Raw genomic sequence first — 20713 nt, forward strand, 5'->3', positions numbered from 1 at the left:
TAGAAATGCAGGTTCCTGGGCCCCACTCCAGACTTACTGTTTCAGAAACTGTTTTAATAAGCCCTGTCAGGGGTGCTGAGCCTTCCTCAAGTCTGAGAACCACTGGAGGAAAACTTCCTTCTTTCTCTCGCTTCGCATCCCTCTGCAAATGCGGGCTGTGGGAGCGGTGGGTGGGCAGACCCCAACCTCACTCCAGTGCCCTTTGCCTTAAACCCCACCACCCGGGGCTGGGATCCCCACCCCCCGCCTCAGGCTGGGCCAGGGCAAGACCCTCTTTGCCAGCGGGGCTCGCCTGAAATCGCACCTTCTTGGGGAAGGTTCCCTCCCGCCTGCCCCCCAGCACAGTTCAGCCGCCTTTGCTTTCCCAACACCTCTCTTATGAGTCAAATTATCTCCCCTCCAAATTCATATTTGAAGTGCTAACCCCTAGCACTTCTCAGAGCGTGACCTTATCTGGAAATAGGGTTGGTGCGGATGTAATCAGTTACGTCACAATGAGGTCACGCTGAAGCAGGGTGGGCCTCTAGTCCAACAGGCCTGGCGTCCTTATAAAAAGAAGAAGTTTGGACACAGATGCGCACACAGAACGCCATGTGAAGGTGACAGCAGAGGTTGGAATTCTGGAGGCTGCCGGAAGCCAGGGAGCGCCAAAGATGGCCAGCAACCACCAGAAGCTCGGAGAGAAGCGTGGGACAGACTCTCCCTCATGCCCTCAGAAGGAACAAACCCTGTGCACACCTCGATCTCAGACTTCCAGCCTCCAGAACTGTGGGATGATAAATTTCTGCTGTCTAAACTCCCCAGTCTGTGGTACTTTGTTATGGTGGCCCAGGGAACTAATACAACATCCCAACTCCTTGTCTCTCCCAACTGTGCTTCTGTCTTCCCACCTGCCTTCCTTGTCTTTTTTTTTTTTTTTGAGGAAGATTAGCCCTGAGCTAACATCTGCTGCCAATCCTCCTCTTTTTTCTGAGGAAGACTGGCCCTGAGCTCACATCCGTGCCCATCTTCCTCTACTTTGTATGTGGGACGTCTGCCACAGCATGGCTTGCCAAGCGGTGCCACGTCCACACCCGGGATCTGAACCGGCCAACCCCAGGCCGCTGAAGCAGAACGTGCTCACTTCCCCACTGCGCCACTGGGCCTGCCCACCACCTGCCTTCCTTGTGAGTGCCATGGGCCTGCGGTGTCCTTAAAGCCTGCGGTGGTACGTGGCAGGAACTCCCCAAATAAATGCTCATTGAGTGACTGCGTGACCCTCCCAGGGGCAGCAGAAAGAGCATAAGACTGAGTTAAAAGAGAGGAACCTGGGACCCGGCCCCACTTCTCTTGCTGTGTGGTCCTGGACAAATCCTGACCCTCTCTGAACCTCACTTTTCTCCTCAGTAAAATGGGGCCATCAGATAAGCCAATAGCACTAAGCAACCTGTGTTTTCATAAATACTGGGTGCTATCTCCCTTCAGGCCTGCGTGGAAAATGCGGTTTCTTCTGGGTGCCACACAGAGCAGGTCCCATCCATGTCACTCACCCCACCCATGCGTGCCCTTCCCACTTTATAACAGTAACCGTCACCGCTCATTGATGTTTCCCCAGCCATCAGCTCCACGATCCCATGAATCCTCTCAACGTGCCATGCAAACTGAGTGCTATTATCGTCACCGTGTCCATTTTACAGACAGGGAAAACTGAGACTCAGAAAGGCTAAGTCAAGTGGCTTCAGGAATCACAGCTGGAAAGAGACGAAGATGGGATTCACGCCCAAACTCCAGCCTTTGGCCACGAAGCTTCCCGTTCCCAGCCAGATTGGACTGAGGTCACAAGATAAATATTTACATAGTGCCTACTGTGTGCCAAGCACTGTACCAGGGGCTGAGGACACAGTAGGGAATAACACAGTGTTCTTGCCTTCCTGGGACTCACAGGCTAGAGGGCAAGATAGACAAAGAAGTGAATAAATAACTGTGGAATGTAAGACCAGGTGGAGGGAAGGAGAGTAAGGCAGAGAAGAGGAGGGAGCGTGGTCTCCATAGATGAACCTTTGGAAACATGGAATAGGGGCAGTTGGGGGGAGACCAAGCTGGAAAGGGAGACTCGGGGCAGTTGATAGTCAAGGCCGTCTGAGAATGAGCCCTGGCCCCTGTGCACTGCTGTCCCCTCCTCCCCGGGGGACCGGGACCAGCAGAGGCCCTTCCTTACCTGTGGGCAGGAGGCATCTCAGCACCAGCAGCAGCAGGAGCCACTGCCGGCCTCCAGGGGGGCCCCGCCACAGGCCGGCCATTCAAGGTATCAGGAAGACTCAGGCGCCAGTCCCCGCCCTGGGCGCAGCCCCCCGGCTGAGCCCAGAGACACGCCCAGCATCACCTTCCCAGGGCTGGGCGGCCAGGTGACTGGGATCCAGCAGGTATCAAATGTGCCCAGTTGGCCTAATCCCTCTGAGGCCGGGCAGGGCGTGGAAGGGCTCCTCTCCTGTTCCCAGGCCCCAGTTGACTCCCTGGGCCTTTGGCTCAGCCCACCTGGTTCTCGGGAAGACAAGGACCTGTGGGCTCAGCCCCCCGTCACAGGGAAAGACTCCACCAGGAGGTAATTCCTCGGCACGTCCCCAGACCCACGGCCACATCACAACTTTTGTGGGCTACGAGCGCTTTTTGCCTTCTTAGGCCCCCCTCCTCCATTAAAAATGTGTTTCTGATTATGTTTCACACCAACTGTGGTATAAAGGTAAATATAATTCACGGTGGAGTGTGTTCATTTTTTCCCTTCCGATTTTAAAAGGAATGAAAACATTTCTGTGAGCCCCTGAAGGTATTGTGGGCTCAGGCACTGTGACTTCTGGGCCCAAAGGATGAGTCAGCTCCGTCCAGACTTCGAGTCTTAAGAAATACTTCCTGGGAGAAAAGAAAGAGGTGAGATATTTCGAGAAATCCCAGGGCCTCCCCTTGGTGGCTCAGAATGTATGTTAAAAACTCACAAATGGGTGAACCCAGTAAATCCAGCCCTTCCCAAACCTGTTTGACTAAGGACCGGTTTTAAGAACAGAGAGGTTTGAATAAATTTCCAAAGTCACACAGCTGATTTGAACACAGTGCTGCAGAGCGTGCGCTTCATCACCATCCCATGCCACTACTTTCCTGCTGGGACAGATCAGAAGGGTGCATGATCCTGTGTCCCGTGTGATTTTGGTCAGCTCAACTTTTTTATTTTTAAAGATTTTATTTTTCCTTTTTCTCCCCAAAGCCCCCCAATACATAGTTGTGTGTTTTCAGTTGTGGGTCCTTCTAGCTGTGGCATGTGGGACGCTGCCTCAGCGTGGCTTGATGAGCGGTGCCGTGTTCACACCCAGGATTTGAACCGGCAAAACCCTGGGCCACTGAAGTGGAACGCGTAAACTTAACCACTCGGCCACAGGGCCGGCCCCCCACCTCAGCTTTTTAAACCTCAGTTTCCTCCCCAATAAAATGGGGATAAAAATAGTACCTACCTTCTAGAGCCGCAGTGAGGTTCTTTCTAAATCTTTGAGAACAACTCATACCATAATAACCATGATGGAGAGGTGTTCATTAAACATGGAGATACACAGCTCAGAAATATGTGTTCAGAAATGTGACTAATCCCAAATTATGAAAGCGCACGGATAGGCAGCAATCAAGGTGCTAACAACTGTTTACTGATTGTTGACCACGTGCCAGGCTCAAGGCAAAGCCTCTCGTAGGATGTTTCTCCTTCAATCCTCACCAGAACCTGCTGTCTGAACCAGCGCTTATCAAATCTGATGTGCACATGAGTCACCTGGGGCCCTTGATTTGGTGTCCCGGAATCTGCATTTCTGACAAACTCTTGGGAGATGCTGATTCTGCCGGTCCAAGGACTATACCTGGAGTAGCTGGAGTTATCCCCGTTTTTCAGAGGAGGCAAACTGAAGCACAGAGAGGTTAAGCAGCTTGCCCTAGTTCACACAGCCAGAGGGGATCAGAGGGGAACAGAGCCAGAGGGGATCAGACACAACAACCAATGGACAAAACAGGCAGACATCCCTGCTTGTGGGGAGACAGATCCCTAACAAGCAAATAAATATAAGCAAGGTCATTTCAGATATGAGTAACTATCAGGAAGGGAGTGAAGAGGGGAAAGAGACAGTGATTAATTAAAGCGGCAGAGTTTGTCGAGGGGACACTTCAGACAAGGTGGTCGGGGAAGACATCTGAGGACATGCTTTGACCAGATGACAAAGATCCAAAAAACATGAAATGCCTGGGGAAGAGTATCACTGGGAACAGCAGGTGCAAATGTCCTGTGGTGGCAACATGCCTGAGGCCAATGTAGCTGCAGGACAGGAAGTAAGGGGGGGAAAATACACAGAAATGGTGGAAAGGGAGGAAGATCTAAGGGATGGGGCCCTGTCATTTTGCTCATCTCAGTACCTAGTAACTTAGAATATGCTTTTTGAATGAATGAATACATGAATGAATGAATGAATGAATGGACAAATGAATGAATGGATGGATGAGTGTATGAGTGAATGGATGAATATATGGATGGATGAGTGAATGGATGAATGAATGAAAATATTCAGTAAAAATGGAGTTGACATGAGTGGGAGGAAATCAAGGGGGGCCACCTAGGGGAGGCACTTGATTCTTTTGGTTACTAATTGCCCACCAAGCTCCTCCTTTCAAACCCAGCAGCCAGGGCAGGGGTGTCCCTTAACATGGATGAATTTTTTAGCCAAACCAGATCCAGAGCCCAGAGGGTGTGAGCAGAGGTTTTGGTCCTGGGTCCTCCAGCTCCCTTGAGCCCACCCGGAAGCTATAGCTTCCTCTCCCCCGTGGAGAATGCAGGAACCCTGCCCAGAAGTGGCATTAGTAACTGAGCTGTCCCATTGTCTCTAAACTGTGGCTCTATTGTCTCCTCCCACATGACCAAGGGAAATGCCCAGGAGGATGGGGGGAGGGGGCCAGACAGTGCTCAGCTCTTCATATGTAAACACTGCTGGTTCTGATTCTGGGTCCAACAGAGCCAGGACCCCAGGATCAGGTTAAGAGAGAATGGATTCCCACTATTCAAATCCTGACTCAGCTCTCTGCTAGCTGTGTGACCTTGGGCAAGTTACTCAACCTCTCTGAGCCTCCATCTCCTCACCTGCCAAAGAAGATAAGAAAGAAACTGCTTCATGGGGAGCTATGTAAAGTGGGTGGGACTGCCTGGCGCACAGTGGGCCTGCTCTGTGAGTGTGTTTTAATAAATATAGGCAGGAGTAAATGAGAAACCTTGAACCCTGCCCTTATTCCTGGGAATACAATTTGATTCTCCTCACATCTGAAGGAGGGCAAGGCCTAGCACAAGGGCATTTTGCACATAAGGAAACTGAGGCTCAGAGCTCCTGGGCACGTAGCCAGTGCTAGTGGCCAGGAGGGCCAGGCTGGGTGCCCATAGGAGAACTTAGTGTACGACACTCACTCTGGAGAGCTGCTCTGGCCAAAGCATAGTTGCACCCAGGGCAGTGGACCAGGAAGTGAAACCCAGAAGGCCTGGGTTTCAATCTTGCTGTGTGACCTTTGGCAAGTCACTTAACCCCTCTGAGCCTCAGTTTCCTTTCTGCAAGGTGGAGATAATTCCTACTACCACAGAAGTCAAGAGTTCGATGAGATAAGGCACCCTACTTAGCCTAAAACAATAGTTCTCAACGCTGTGTGTGAGTGTGTGATTTTTGACAATTTCTGGAAACATTTGGCAGTGTCTAGAGGGCATATTTGGCAATGTTTGGAGACATTTCTCGTTGTCACAACTGGAGGAGAGAGTATTGCTGGCATCTCATGTGTGGAGGCCAGGCCTGGGATTCAGCATTCTCTCCAAGGCACAGGATGGCCCATGACACAGAATTATCTGGCCCCAAATGTCAGTAGTGCCGAGGGTGGGAAACGCTGCTCTCATAGTAATTAACTACTCAATGCATATTATTATTACTATTATTAATGAATAAAAGCATTTATCCTAGTGTGTGGCACATTTTATATGCTTCTGACAAGCTAACTTCCGTCTTTCCAGAACATACCGTTCTTCACAAAACAGACCAGAAATATCTAACCCAGCACTGTCCAATGGGAATGCAATCTGAAATAGATATGCAATTTTACATTTTCTAGTAGCCACACTTTGAAAAGTAAGAAAAAAGAAACAAGTAAAATTAATTTTAATAATGTGTGTTATTCAACTCAATATATCGCAAAACATCATCACTTCAAAATATAAACATCATAAATTATTAACGTGATATTTTCTGCTCTTTTTTTTACACTAAATTCTTTAAAATCCAGTGTGTGTTTTACTGGTATAGCACATCTCAATTCAGATGCTGCATTTTCATCAGTTACTCTATCTGCATTTAAATAGCATGAAATTTACAGTTAAAAAAAGCAGATTCATACTCACATTGTTTCCAAGTGCACTTAAGGGTTTTCCAATCGCGGAATCCAATCTCAGTTTTCAAATTTAAGTGAAACATCAACAAAATTACAAATTGACTTCTGCAGGCCTGGCAGCCGCATTTCAGGGGCTCATAGCCACAGGTAAGTACCAGCTGTGCTGGACAGCAGAGCTCTGATCCATTCGGTGGGAGATTTTGGAGGCAGCCAATAAGAAGATAGGGTAACCTTTCCATGCTGCCCAGGGAAGGGTCCACACCGCGTTGTTCTGGGTTCTTGTCGTAACTTAAAAGGGCAACTTTCACAATGTCCGGAGCGCTTGATGTCCTGCAAATGAAGGAGGGGAGGTCATCTAATTCCTTGCAACAGGAACCCACTCAGGTGGCACCAACCTTGCCTTCCAGATGGACCAGTACATCTACCAAAGGAAAAGCCATTGCGTCGCCATCATAAATTTGAGGAGAACCTGGGAGAAGCTTCTGCTGGCAGCTTTTGCCATTGTTGCCACTGAAAACCCGGCTGCTGTCAGTGTCACATCCTCCAGGAAGACTGGCCAGCGAGCTGTGCTGAAGTTTGCTGCTGCCACTGGAGCCACTTCACTCCTGGACCCTTCACTAACCAGATCCAGGCAGCCTTCCGGGAGTCAAGACTTCCGGTGGTTACACATCGCAGGGCTGACACCAGCCTGTCACATGTTAACCTGCCTGCCATTGCTCTGTGTGACATGGAATCTTCTCTGTGCTCTGTGGACATTGCCATCCCACGCAACAATAAGGGAGCTCATTCTGTGGGTCTGATGTGGTGGATGCTAACCAGAGAAGTTCTGTGCACGCGGGTACCAGCTGCCATGAACACACATGGGAGGTCATGCCTGATCTCTGCTTCTACAGAGATCCTGAAGAGGTTGGAAAGGAAGAGCAGGCTGCTGCTGAAAAGGCTGTGACCATGGAGGAGTTCCAGGGTGAATGGACCGCTCTACCTCCTGAGGTCACCGCTAACAACCTGAGATCACAGACTGGTCTGAAGGTCTGCAGGTGCCCTCTGTGCCTACTCAGCTGTCCCTTCAGATGGCTGGAGTGTGCAGCCTGCCACTGAAGACCGGTCTGCAGTTCCCACCGCTCAGGTCCCTGAATGGGCAGGACAACCACTGGATGGTCCTAAGCTCTTCTTCCACAAACTCTGTAAATGGAAATAAGCTTGATGGAAAATAAACAGTTTCTTAAAAAAAAGAAACATAGGGTAGATATTGATGAACCAGGAGAAAAAACTTTCAGGGTGCATTGATGAATAAGAATTTAGAAATAAAAATTTAAAAAAAGAAAAGAGAACAAAAAAAGAAAGAGAACTACATGTTTGATAAGATCCCATTGAAAACACAAAACAAACACCTCCCGCTGTCCTTTATTCATACGTGTGTGTGCAGAAAATATTCAGAAAGATGCACAAGTGTTGTGGCTACCCTAGTATGGAAAGAAATTAAGGGAGGGCTTTCATATACTTCTAAACACGCTTCAATATTATCTGGATTCTTTTTGACAAGCATGCGCTACTTCGGTAAATTAATTCATCCATTCAACAGATATTTATCGAATGCCTATTATGAGCGAGGTCACTGGTGTGCTGGGGACGGCTCATCCCAGCTTGAAAGAGCTGATGAACGAATTGTCAGGAGTTTTATGGCGAGTTTTTAGACATAAGCATCATTAAAAATTAATTTATATTAACTTACAAATAAATATATTATATTAAGAACAAAGGTAATAATTAAATACTCAAAACTCATCATTTCCTAATTACATAACTGTATTTGCATAGGATCTTGATTTAAATCTATTGTGTCTTTGTGTGAGAATTCCACGCTCCACGTTCTTCCCATTTCACGTTCAGTGACATCAACTGGTGTCTTGAAATCAGCCAGTGATGGAAATATTTACACCCCTGGAATCGGCAAACACTACAAATCAGGATCCTCGCCCCCACGCCGACAGCTGGTTGTTAAACACTTACCAGCACCCTCTGGCTAAGTACCACTGTGGGGGCTGGTGATACAGGAGGAAACAAGACACGCAAGATGCTCATTCTTGTGGCATTTACATTTTGAGGAGGATGAAACAAACCCACAGCCACACTGCTGTAGCTCAGCACCAGCCACGGTTCTTTACACTTCTTAAACTAATTAATTAAATTATTTATTATTCTATTTACTTATTAATTAGTCTAAGCTAATTAATTAATAAATGTCTAAGTCATCTGCCTTGTAGATCTTCTTGGTGTTTTTACCAACTTCTAAGACAGTGCAATTGCAGTTTCTGGTCTCTGCATCTCCCTCCGTCTGAAATGCTCTTTCCACTCACCCCTCCCTCCCCTCTTCACCTGGACGATCTTCCAGAAAGCCTTCTCTGTCTGGCTCGCCTCCCACATCCAGGCTGGGCTGAGAGCCCTACTGTGTAGGCCCCTGCCACGGGCATAGCTCCGTCGAAGCTCCGTGCTTGTTCATCCCTGGCACATTCTCTGGGACCTCATAGGTGCTCCATAAAGGAATGAGCAAGGTCGATGACGGAGAAGGCAGATACTAGCACCCACACCAGACTCTGTGTTTGCTCAGGCCTAGGCAGACGTCACCAATCAATCTTGCTGATTTTATTCTCACACGAGGAGAAAATTCATTCCCCACATGGTGTTTGCTGGAGGCTTCAGGCCTCCAAAGGCCTTTGACCAAGGGGCTCCCAGAACAGCTGCCCCTACCACTGAGTCAGGCAGATGCCTCCCTCTCCCCCAATAACCCTCTCTTTGTCCCCAAAACCCACAAACCACCCTCCCTGTTGCCCCCAAGGCTCAGAAGCCTGGTGTCCTTAACTTCCTGCTTCCAGACAGTTAAAGCAGCACCTTCTGGATTTCTCTCTGATCTCCGCGGTCATCAGCCTTGAGGCTGTGGAGGGAAAAAAGACAGATTCTCAGAATCGCCCTCCGTTCCCACTTACCATCCAGTCCTGACACCGAACTTGTGCATCTTCCTCCCGACCTGAAAATGGGACATAAGCAGCTCCATGTACCCCCAGAAAACTAATAGATCAATAATAATAATGATAATTGAGTACCTACTGTTTGCCAATTGCTGCCCTAAACCCTCCACATGCCTTATCACGTTTCATCATCCAATAATTTTATGACGATCATTACTATTGTATCCATTTCACAGAGAGAAAATGAGGCCTAGAGGAGGTAAGGACTTTGCCCGGGGTGACCCAGCTAGCAAGTGGTAGATCCAGGATTTCAGTCCAGGCAGCCTAACCTCAGAGTCTGTGCTCTGAACCACTGAATTTGTGGGAGTGTCCATGAACGTGCATTTCTCCTCTCATATTCAGTAGGGTCTGGGACCCCCCAAGAGGGTATGAGCAGCTGCTTTCAGATCTAAAACATGAAGATTTGCAACCACCAGGACCATTCAAGAGATACTATAAGCTCCCACTCTCAGCGACTCTCTCCTTTCCCACACAGCCCAGGCAGCCCATGTGTACTGAATGACACCTCCCCAACATGCCACAGCTGATGGGACCAAGGGGAGCACTCAGCCTTAGCTGGACTGATCCAATTCTTTCTCTTGTACTTGAAGACACAGACTAAGGAGCCAGCCCCATGGCCATGGTTGGGTTCATGCGCTCTACTTCAATGGCCCAGGATTTGCTGGTTCAGATCCTGGGCAGGGACCAACACACCACTCATCAAGCCACACTGTGACGGCATCCCACATAGAAGAACTAGAATGACATACAACTATGTCCTGGGGCTTTGGGGAGAAAAAAAAAAAGAGGAAGATTGGCAACAGATGTTAGCTCAGGGCCAGGCTTCCTCACTAAAAAGACTACTGCCCTATTAAAAAAAAAAAGACATAGACTAAGGGAGATGGATCACGATGGGCCCTGGAGCAGAAAGGTCATAGCCGGCTTCAGGGCAGGTACCATGGCAAGCCAAAGATACAGACAGAAAAATCAATAGCCTTGCACAGAAAGCTGTTCTGCAGGAAAAATCCAGAAAGTGTAGAAGATCATAGACCAGAAACCCCAAAGTCTCAGAAAGAGATGAAAAAAAAAAAACCACTGCCCGACGACTGCCCAGATTCCGACACTTGGGGTACCGGAAATTCTCCAGTATCTTGTCAATAAAACTTTTTTAAGTTAAAAATAAAACAAAAAGCTTTCTCAAGAGTACCTTCCTCATCCTTCCCTCTCAAATTCTTGGGATGGGGAGGCACAGGTTATTGCTAATCAGCTCAGCTGGTGCTGTCTGTCCACACTGTGTCCTGGGGACCCCCTCTCTATTCTAAAGGAAAAAGCTTCTTCCCTTCCCCTCGCCTTGCTTTGGGTACTTCCTGGAGGATCTCCTTACATTCATGGAAACCTGCCTCTTTCCTGATAATTCAAACTTACTCCTAAACTCTTTGGGGAAGACTCGGCCCTCCCCCTGACCCCAAGGAGCTGAGAGGGAAATCCACGGTGAAACTGACTGTTATCTGGCTTTTGTGGGCACTGGGGGCAAATAAATGAACAGAACAGACGGTGCAGTCCCTCCCTCAAGGATGTCAGGCCTAGCAGGGAAATCTGATAGCAGTCAGCAAATCCTTTTGTGGTTGTTAATGACACCTGAGGCCTGCATTCCACTGGGAGGGGGAGCATGGCATTGTCACCAAAGCAGGCAGTTTCACCTCAGGCCCCAGCTGCTGGAGGGGACTTTGAGGAGGAGGAGATTCCAGCTCCCCACAGGGAGTTCCTGGCCACAGCAGCACCAGCTGCATTTTCTAAAACACCAGTTCCTCCTCTTTCACTGGTGACACTATCCACACCTCCAGGATCTGACTCCAGGGGAACACCTCCACCCTGTCACTCACACTCTCGCTGCTGATCACTCACGCCTCCCCCGCTTTCATTGTTCTGCAACCCTCCGGTCTTCTCCACCCTCCCACGCTTCACGCGTCACCTGGCTGTGCCAAGGTCTTTGTCATCTCTGGGAACTGCTCCAAATGTCTTACCATGATAGGAAAATTGGTCATAATTTAGCTGTTAATATGGTACAGTCTCTGTTCTCAGAGTGATTTCTTTTTTTTAAAAAAAAAATTTTATTTTTTTCCTTTTTCTCCCCAAAGCCCCCTGGTACATAATTGTATATTCTTAGTTGTGGGTCCTTCCAGTTGTGGCATGAGGGATGCCGCCTCAGCATGGCTGGATGAGGGTTGCCATGTCTGCACCCAGGATTCGAATAGCCAAAACACTGGGCCACCTGCAGTGGAGCGTGCGAACTTAACCACTCGGCCACGGGGCCAGCCCCTCAAGAGTGATTTCTTGAACACGCCAGCCTGCTCTCACCTCAGGGCCTTTGCACTGGCTCTCCCCTGTGCCTGTCCCTATGGCTCCCTACTTCACCTCTTTAAGGTCTTTAATTAAATGCCGCCTTCTCAGCGAGGGCTCCCCTGACCACTTAATTTAAATCTACAATCCTATGTACAGCATGGTGATTATAGTTAATAGTATTGTATTACATATTTGAAAGTTGCCAAGAGAGTAGATCTTAAAAGATGCTATCACAAGAAAAAAAATTTCATAACCATGTATGGGGACATATGTTAATTAGACTTATTGTGGTGATCGTTTCACAATATATACAAATATTGAATCATTTTGTACACGTGAAACTAATACAATGTTATAAGTCAATTATACCTCAATAAAAACAATAATAAAAAATACTACAAGCCTGTCTGTACAGAAACTTGTACATGAATGTTTATAATGGCTGGCATTGCTCATAACAGCCAAAAACTGGAAACAACCCAAATATCCATCAACAGATGAATAAAATATGGTATCTTTGCACATATATCCAATACATAAGGGAATATTATTCAGCCATATAAAGGAATGGAGTATTGATATACACTCCAACATAGATGAACCTTGAAAACATTATGCTAAGTAAAAGGAGCCCATCACAAAAGCCACATACTGTATGTTAAATTTAGGCAAATTGCCCAGAATCAGCAAATCTATAGAGACAGAAACTAGATCGGTGGTTGCCTACAGCTGAGGGGTGGGGAGAAGTGGTGAAATGGAGCATGAACTGCCACTGAGTATGGGATTTCTTTTTTTGGGTAGTGAAAATGTTTTAAAGTTGTGATGATGGTTGCACTACTCTGTGAACATATTAAAAACCATTGAATTGTCCACTTGAAATGGCTGAATGTATGGTATATAAATGACATCTCAATAAAGCTGTTAAAAAGAAAACTACAATACAACGGAATACTAGTCAGCCATAAAAAGGACAAAATCGTCCCGTTTGAAACAACATGGATGGACCTTGAGGGTAAGATGTCAAGCAAAATAAGCCAGACAGAGAAAGACGAACACTGCATGATTTCACTCACATGTGGAAGATAAAGAAACACGTGGATAAAGAGCACAGATTAGAGATTACCAGAGGGGGAAGGGGTTGGGGAGTAAGGGAAAGGGGAAAAGGGGCACATATGTATGGTGATGGATAAAAATTAGATTACTGGTGGTGAGCACAAGACAGTCTATACAGAAACTGATAAACAATAATGTACTCCTGAAATTGCACAGTTATGAACCATTATATTAAGACCTCAATAAAATAATTGGGAAAAGCAAAAGAACCAGAACAGAAGGTATTGCACCAAAAAAAAGAGGAAGAAAACCACAGCCTACCCCTCCACCCTCATCCCTACTTTGTGCCTCAGAAAATGTGGTCTTACATCTTCCTTAGTTTACTTATTGATTATATTCATGGGTTCTGAATAGAATGTTAGCTCTGGGAAGACGAGGATTCTTTTGTCTGTCGGTTCACCAGTTCATCCATTGTATTTCCAGGCCTAAGACTTGTCAGGAACATCATAGGAATGAGTGTCTGCAAAGGGAATGTTAAGTGCCTCAAACATCCAATTACTCTGTCAATACTGTCTCTCCTCCTTCACCTTGGCCGTATCCTCCAAATTCTGCCTTGCTCCCCACTTCTTGGATGACCATCTTGTCACAAGGTCACCTCTGGACTTGAGGCTCTATTAACATTTGTTGTTTTAACACTTAGTAATTTCTTTTTTTTTTTTTAATAGATTTTTATTTTTCCCTTTTTCTCCCCAAAGCCCCCCGGTACATAGTTGTATATTCTTCGTTGTGGGTCCTTCTAGTTGTGGCATGTGGGACGCTGCTTCAGCGTGGTTTGATGAGCAGTGCCATGTCCGCGCCCAGGATTAGAACCAACGAAACACTGGGCCGCCTGCAGGGGAGCATGTGAACTTAACCACTGGGCCACGGGGCCAGCCCCCCTGCTGTTGTTTTATATTTAATCATGACTGCGGTACCTTCCTCTCTCCTCCCCCACCGCCTCTCTCTCTCTCTCCTTGCCTCAGAAAGAACAAAGGCCTCATGGATCTTCCCATTTTGGACCCCAGACAGCCCCAGTCCTGGGTGGGGTGGGAGGAAGGACAAAGTTTCAGTGAGTCCTGGGGATGGGATGGAGGGGAAATTTGCAACACTTAAAAGGCCACTTTCTTAACGTGCTCCAACTTGGGAAGCCCTTGGGTTTGGGGAGCCTTTGGGAAGTTGTGGGTTTGGGGCTCCCCTGTGGTGATGGGGCTGAGGCCAGGAGGGGTGAGGAAAGGAGATTAGCAGAAAGTCTGTGCCTGGTACAGAGAGGCTCTCTGCAAACTTTTTTTACTCAAAGGACTGGAGGGGGCATGAGACTTCAGTAGCTACGTGTTTCTGCTGCCCCCATGTGTCTCAATTTGGAACTGTATGAATCCAGAGTCTGGTCCTTTTGTACGTGTCCAGACCAGCGCAACATCCAGCTTTGAGAACGCTCTCACCCTCCCATGGCACCGTGCTCAATCCTCCCTGAAAAGATGGCAGCTAGGAAGATGTCGGTATGCCAAGCATCTTCTAAGATGGCGAGGATCCCAAAGATCGCTGCCTCCTGGTATTTAGTGCTTGTGTAATCTCCTCCCCTAGACTGTGGGCTGAACATATGACTTGTTTCCAGCAGGTGGAATACAGCAAAAGTGATGGCATGTTACTTCTGATATTAGGTTCTAAAGACCATGACTTCCATCTTGTTTGTACCCTCCTCCTTCTCATCTTCCCTCATTTCTTCTCTCCTGTCTTCCCTCTTTCCTTCCCTACTTGCTTCTCTGTCTGTCTCTCTCTCTGTGTCTCTCTCTCTTTGTCTCTTTCTCTCTGGGTGTACATCTCTCTCTGTCTGTCTCTCTCTCTCTCTCTTTCTCTCTCTTTGTCACTCCATGTCTGTGTGTCTCTCTATGTCTCTCTTTCTTTCTCTGTCTTTCTTTCTTCCTCTTTCTGTCTGTCTTTCTCTCTCTGTCTCTCTGTCTGTCTGTCTCTGTCTTTCCCACTCTGTGCCTCTCTGTCTATTTCTCTCTCAGTGTCTCTTTCTCAAACCCCCCCACATGCTCCATGGAGGGACCCATATGTGCAGGAACTACTGTCTTCCATTAGCAAAGAACTGAGATCTGCTCAGAGTGATGTTGGAAAGAGATCCCCTAGCCCAAGTCAAGACGTGGGACAACCACAGTCTGTGCTGACGTCTTGATTGCAGCCTTATGAAGGACCCGTAGCCAAGTCACCAGCTAAACCACCCCGTTTCCTGACCTACAGAAACTGTGAGATAATAACTTTTGGTGGTTTTAAACCAAGTTGTATAATGGGTTTATAACATTTGCAGGATTTTTTCTCTAGATTGAGGAGGGAAGAAATATAAATATTAAAAAATCAAAGAAAACATGAACAAAACTCCTCAAAACTTATTTAAAGACCAACTTGTTCCTGACTTTACATCAGAGACGATTGCCTTCAGCAATCTCTAGATTAAAATACCCCTGTCTGTCTCTGTCACATTCCCTCCATTATACCTTTGAAGTCCTTCTCACAATTGGTAATTATCTGTCCCATTGATTATTTCTTTATTTGTGATTGTTTGCCCTGCTCGACTGGGACTTTTTCTTTGTTTTCAGTTGTTTAATTTTATTTTTAAAATTAGTATCAGTGAAATTAGCTCTTTTTTTCTGGTGTATGTTGGAATTTTATCACATTATAGATTTGAGGGATTTGGGGAGGTGGAGCGCCATCTAAATTTTTTGGCACCTTCAAAGACATCGCTCTGATATTACAGTAAACAACAGCTCCTCTCCCCCAAAGAACTCTCTTGCTCTAAACCTTTGTAGTCACAAGGAAAGGCTTTTTTTTTCTCTCTTGCTTACTGCTCTATTGCAGTGCTTAGAATAATAGCTGGTAAAGCATAGATACTTGGTAAGTATTTGTTGAATAAATGAATGAATGAATGAAATATATATCGATGCCAAGAAATGTTGGAAGTTGATAGTGTAAGGGCTACCAGGACAAATCTGTCCTGGGGTTGTTGCCTTAACTTCTTAACACAAAACAAGATAGAGATAATTCGCTGACAGAATCTTAAGAGGTTTTTATTGGTGCATGGCTTTTTTCATTGCATAGGGGAGGGAAGGAGCTAAATAATTGCTTCAGCTCAAGCAGCATACAGACAGAAAAGTTTCCACAAAATTCTATGAGCCCCCAAGTTCTAATAATTTCCCATCTCTGGCAATTCCAACTGTCTCCCAACCAGCATTGTAACTACCTGCATGCACATGGCAGGAGAATGGAGGGAACTTATGAGGAGAGAGAGCTGTCGTTCAGCTCTTCCTCAATTTTTGGTTATTCTAAAAAAGCCCTGACCAGAACTATGGGTTCCCCTTGGCCAACTCCTACATTTTAAATTCTAGGTTTTATTCACCAGAGTATCCTCCTGAAAGCATCTTTCCAACCTGCAACAGGGCCAGGTCTGGAGGTCTGTTTGTTCACCTGAGAAAGTCTAATTTAATTCTCTTGGAAGGAAAGTAACATAAGAAAATTAGATGCATGGTTATTCAAAGTCATTCTACTTAAGATGATGTCAGCTCCTTAGCACCATTTGAAATTCGTAGTCCCATCCAAAGTCACTCTTCAGTCTATTTTAGTTGTAAATCTCCATATGAGTATTAAGATTACTCCACAATAGACATAAATGAAATTTATTGCCTTCATAGGGGCTTTAGAAGGACTAAATGGAACAAGTAAGCATATTGTGGTGTGTGGCACAAGATAAACTCACAACGGATAGCTCTTATTTCTGTTATAGGCAGTGTTACTACTTACATGCTTTCTGCAGGCATATATGGAGATTGAGACATGTCCCAGATTCCTTCTGGTCCAGAAGTTCATGATTCAATTGATTAATATTTTCCTCTTTGGCTATGAAGATATATGTCTTTGCTAGTGGTTCTTGACTTCCTTCCTGAGTGGTCTGAATCTCTTTCTCCCTGTGACTTCTACAACTCTTCCCCAGGACACTCCATCTCACCTCCCCAGAAGACAGGGTAGGAGTGAGGGTAGGGGGTATGCATTTCTTCCACATGCTCCCTGACTTTGGTCCCTAGAAATCAAATTAACTGGCTGGTTCTCAAGAGCAAGGCCAAACTCTTGGGTTGGTCCTAAAGCTCTTTTTGACCTGACAGTCCCCAAGTCGTTCACCATAACTGGATTTTTCACTTTACAAATGCATCCTTCTCTCTCTTTCTCTTCTTTACCACGTTTTCACATACCATTTTCTTTGTCTGAGACACTCTTACTTCTCATATTTGTCTCAACGACACCATTTTATCCTTTGGGATAAGATCCTCCCCTCCAGGCTTGGTCGCGTGTTCCTGCTGTATCCCATCCTTCCTCTCATGTTCATATTCCCTTCTGTTATAATTACATGTGCAACTTCTTCTCCCACACCCAACTTTAGGGATCTTCCAACCTATAGGTATTGCATCTCTCCTGCACACCACACTATGGCCAGCACCTACATCAAGCTCAGAATAAGTACTCAATAAATATTTGCTGAGTACTAAATAGATTCTGAACAAGGGTAAATCCAATATGGTAAGACTAGACTTATCTTTCTTGGAGGACAGCATGAGACATACCCACAAGGACCCTTAGTGGTCCCAATATTTGAGAAAATAGTAGCAGGGACATCTTGAACTTCCTTTTTAAACTTCTGCAATTCAACTTTCAACCGGGTTAGTGCCCCAAACCATGCAATTCCATACTTTTGCCAAAGACCTTAGATGTTGAGACTTCCTGGAATCCAGGTGACCTGGTGGTCAGGAAGATGAGGTGATTCTTCTGTTGATGAGCTTCCTCAGGGCCCCTTTGAGGTCTTTGTTCCTCAGGCTGTAGATAAAAGGGTTCAGCATGGGGGTGACTGCAGTGTACATTACAGCAGAGGCTTTCTCTTTCAAAGCTGTGCCGACAGATGAAGGACACAGATAAACCCCAATGGTGGTCCCATAGAAAAGGGAGACCACAGAGAGGTGAGAGCTGCAGGTGGAAAAGGCTTTCTTCCTGCCACCTGCAGAGGGGACCTTTATGATGGCCATGATGATGCGAGCATAGGAGGCCAAGATGCAGATGAAAGGTGTGACTATCACCATCCCTGCCACGATGAGCACAAAGATCTTGTTCACAGAGGTGTCAGTACAAGAAAGCTTGAGAAGGGGAGTGAGGTCACAGAAGTAGTGAGGTAACTCATTGCCGCCGCAGAAAACCAGACGGGCCATCAGAAGGATGTGGGTGAGGGAAATGAAGCAGGAAAACACCCACAGGCCACCAGCCAGCAGGACACAGAGGCGTGGGCTCATGATGGTGGTATAGTGTAAAGGGTGACAAATAGCCACATACCTGTCATAAGCCATCACAGCTATTAAGACACTGTCCATGATGCCAAAGAAATGGAAAAAGTACATTTGGGTCAGGCAGCAGGGATAAGAGATTGACTTGTTGTTGATTTGGATGTTTACCAGCATCTTGGGGACGGTGTTGGTGGCCAGGCAGAAATCAACCAAGGAGAGATTGGCCAGGAAAAAGTACATGGGGGTGTGGAGGTGGAAGTCTGAGCTGATGGCCAGGATGATCAACAGGTTGCCCACGACTGTGACCACATACATACAGAGGAACAGAGCAAAGAGGACAGTCTCCTGTTCTGGATCTTCTGAAAGCCCCAGGAGGATAAATTCATGTGTGCTGGTTTGGTTCCTTGGTTCCATGGGCATGATTCCTCTGGAAGTGTTGAAAGGGGGAAGTTACATGAACACTATGAAGATATCTAGCTAGTTAGCTAGATAGTTTCCCATCTAGGCTAATTATAACACCAGCTTATAAATGTGTTGTATCTTGAACTATTAATGAAGTGTTTACAGCAATTTGTATGTCAAGGCTTGGTTTCAGGACCCTTCCCTGAATCTTTCCATTTCAGACAAAGATTGAGAGAACATGCATGCTGAAAAAAAACTATTAAAAGATTTACTTCAGGATAAAACAAATTGAATTCAAAAAGAAACTATCCAAGAAGCAATGGTCAGCTAAGAAATTTGTTTTTATGTCAAAAATATAAACAAAATGTTGAGTTTAAAAATATGCAATAATAATGAGAGTGTGCACATAAATAAGATTGATTAGAATACTAGGCAACAGGTATATTTACTACAAGAAGGGGAATTAAAATGAAAACATTGTAAAGTTCTTGTATTGAGTTGCAAGAGAATAGAAATATTGAGTATTTTGGGCTTTATACACAATTGAAGTTTAGGTGTAACCACTAAAATAATGAGCATAGAATATATAACTTCTAAATTAGAGCACAGACACAACAGAAATAAAGAGATTTTGATGAAACCTCTTTAGGTCAGGAAAAGAGATATAAAGAAGCAAAAAAAAAAAAAAATTCACAAAATGTGTATAATCACAACAAATCTCCAAATGGCTTAAACTAGTCATTAAAACAGAGACTCTCAGGTTGGACAAAGAAACAAAATCCTATTACCTCATGTGTACAAGAGATACACCTAAACTATAATGACATAGAAGGATTGAAGAAAAAGAATAAAGATATGCTAAGAAATACTAACCAAAGGAAGATGGATAACTTATTAATATCAGAGAAAATATGCTTAAGGCAAAAGGCATTAAAAGGGATAAAGAAAGTTTTTACATAATAACAAAGGGAACAATTCAACAGAGAGGGGGAGAAAAGCTACTATTATGCATTTAACAACATTAGCTTACAATACATAAAGAAAAAAATGAACAGAACTATAAGGAAAAATGATAAAGCCACATCACATTAGGATATTTTATCATATCTTTTTTAGTAATTGATAGGCCAGGGAGGCAAAATTTTGGTAAGAGTATAGAAGTTTTGATAACACAATTAACAAGCTTGATTTGAGCACTACACTAAATTATTAGAGAACCCACATTCTTTTCAGGGACCTATGGAATATCTGCAAAAGTTAAGCCACAAAGCATAATACCAAAGAATACATATCAAACAAAGCATGTTCTCAGATCATAATGTAATCAAATTAGAAATCAATAGTAAAAAGATAATCATCTCTTCCTATATGCTTAAAAATATTTGAAGCATGCTTAAAAATAATGTATGCATGAAAGAAGCCATTATCATTGCAATCAGGAAATATTTATAATTTTTTAAAAACCTACCTATCAAAGGAGATGCAGCTAAAGCAGTATTTAGAAGTAAATTCTTATTCTCAAATGTGTAATTTAGAAAAGAAAGCTTGAAACATAAAACTATTGAAAGTCCTAAGAGAAGACTTAACTAATTGGACAGGTTCTATGGTCATGCCTGCTCAGCTCATAATCCTGTTTCCCTGTAATGGTCATTTACTTGGTGATTTCAATAAGATGCAGAAGAGTTTTCTACTATCTTCCCTGCAAAGAGCACCAAGTTTGACAATCACCCATAGGTGAGAGTACCTTTGTTGGAGTCCAGGTCCAGTGGAGAAGTTCCAGCACACAACCGAAGCAAAAAAAGAAGAATCTGAGATTGGACCCTTTGAAAATGGTAAGAGGAATGGTTTCACTTTAGTTATGTCACCCCTCCCCAAAGACAGCACAGCTCCGTGCCAAGAAAGACACTCTCAACCTTGATTTCTCCCGCTGGAAAGTGAGAGTGTGTAAGTGAATGTTTGGCTACCCCAGCTGTGTGGAATGCTGCCAAAGAGACTCACTTCTTTCTCACCCAATCCAGAATACCAAGGTGAGCTGCTGCGTGCCTGAGGGCAGGGAGAGGCTGGGAGTACAGCAGGCATGCTCAGAATCCATCAAAGGGTCACAAATCCTACCAACTGCTTCACAGCTTCCATCAG

At 45.3% G+C, this 20713-nt stretch overlaps 1 protein-coding gene and 1 pseudogene across 1 annotated transcript; one reads left to right on the top strand and one right to left on the bottom strand.

The window, feature by feature from the left end:
- The first annotated feature begins 6726 nt into the window (after positions 1–6726).
- On the top strand, positions 6727–7615 carry LOC123281824 (small ribosomal subunit protein uS2 pseudogene; annotated as a pseudogene).
- A 10032-nt stretch (positions 7616–17647) lies between these two features.
- LOC106825773 (olfactory receptor 1M1) lies at positions 17648–18589 on the bottom strand. The gene has a single exon (XM_014832743.3). It carries the CDS (start codon positions 18587–18589, stop codon positions 17648–17650), a length of 942 nt encoding a protein of 313 aa, XP_014688229.3.
- Between the last annotated feature and the right edge of the window lie 2124 nt (positions 18590–20713).

This window comes from Equus asinus, chromosome 20 (genome assembly GCF_041296235.1).
Source record: "Equus asinus isolate D_3611 breed Donkey chromosome 20, EquAss-T2T_v2, whole genome shotgun sequence".
NCBI classification, from domain to species: Eukaryota; Metazoa; Chordata; class Mammalia; order Perissodactyla; family Equidae; genus Equus; species Equus asinus.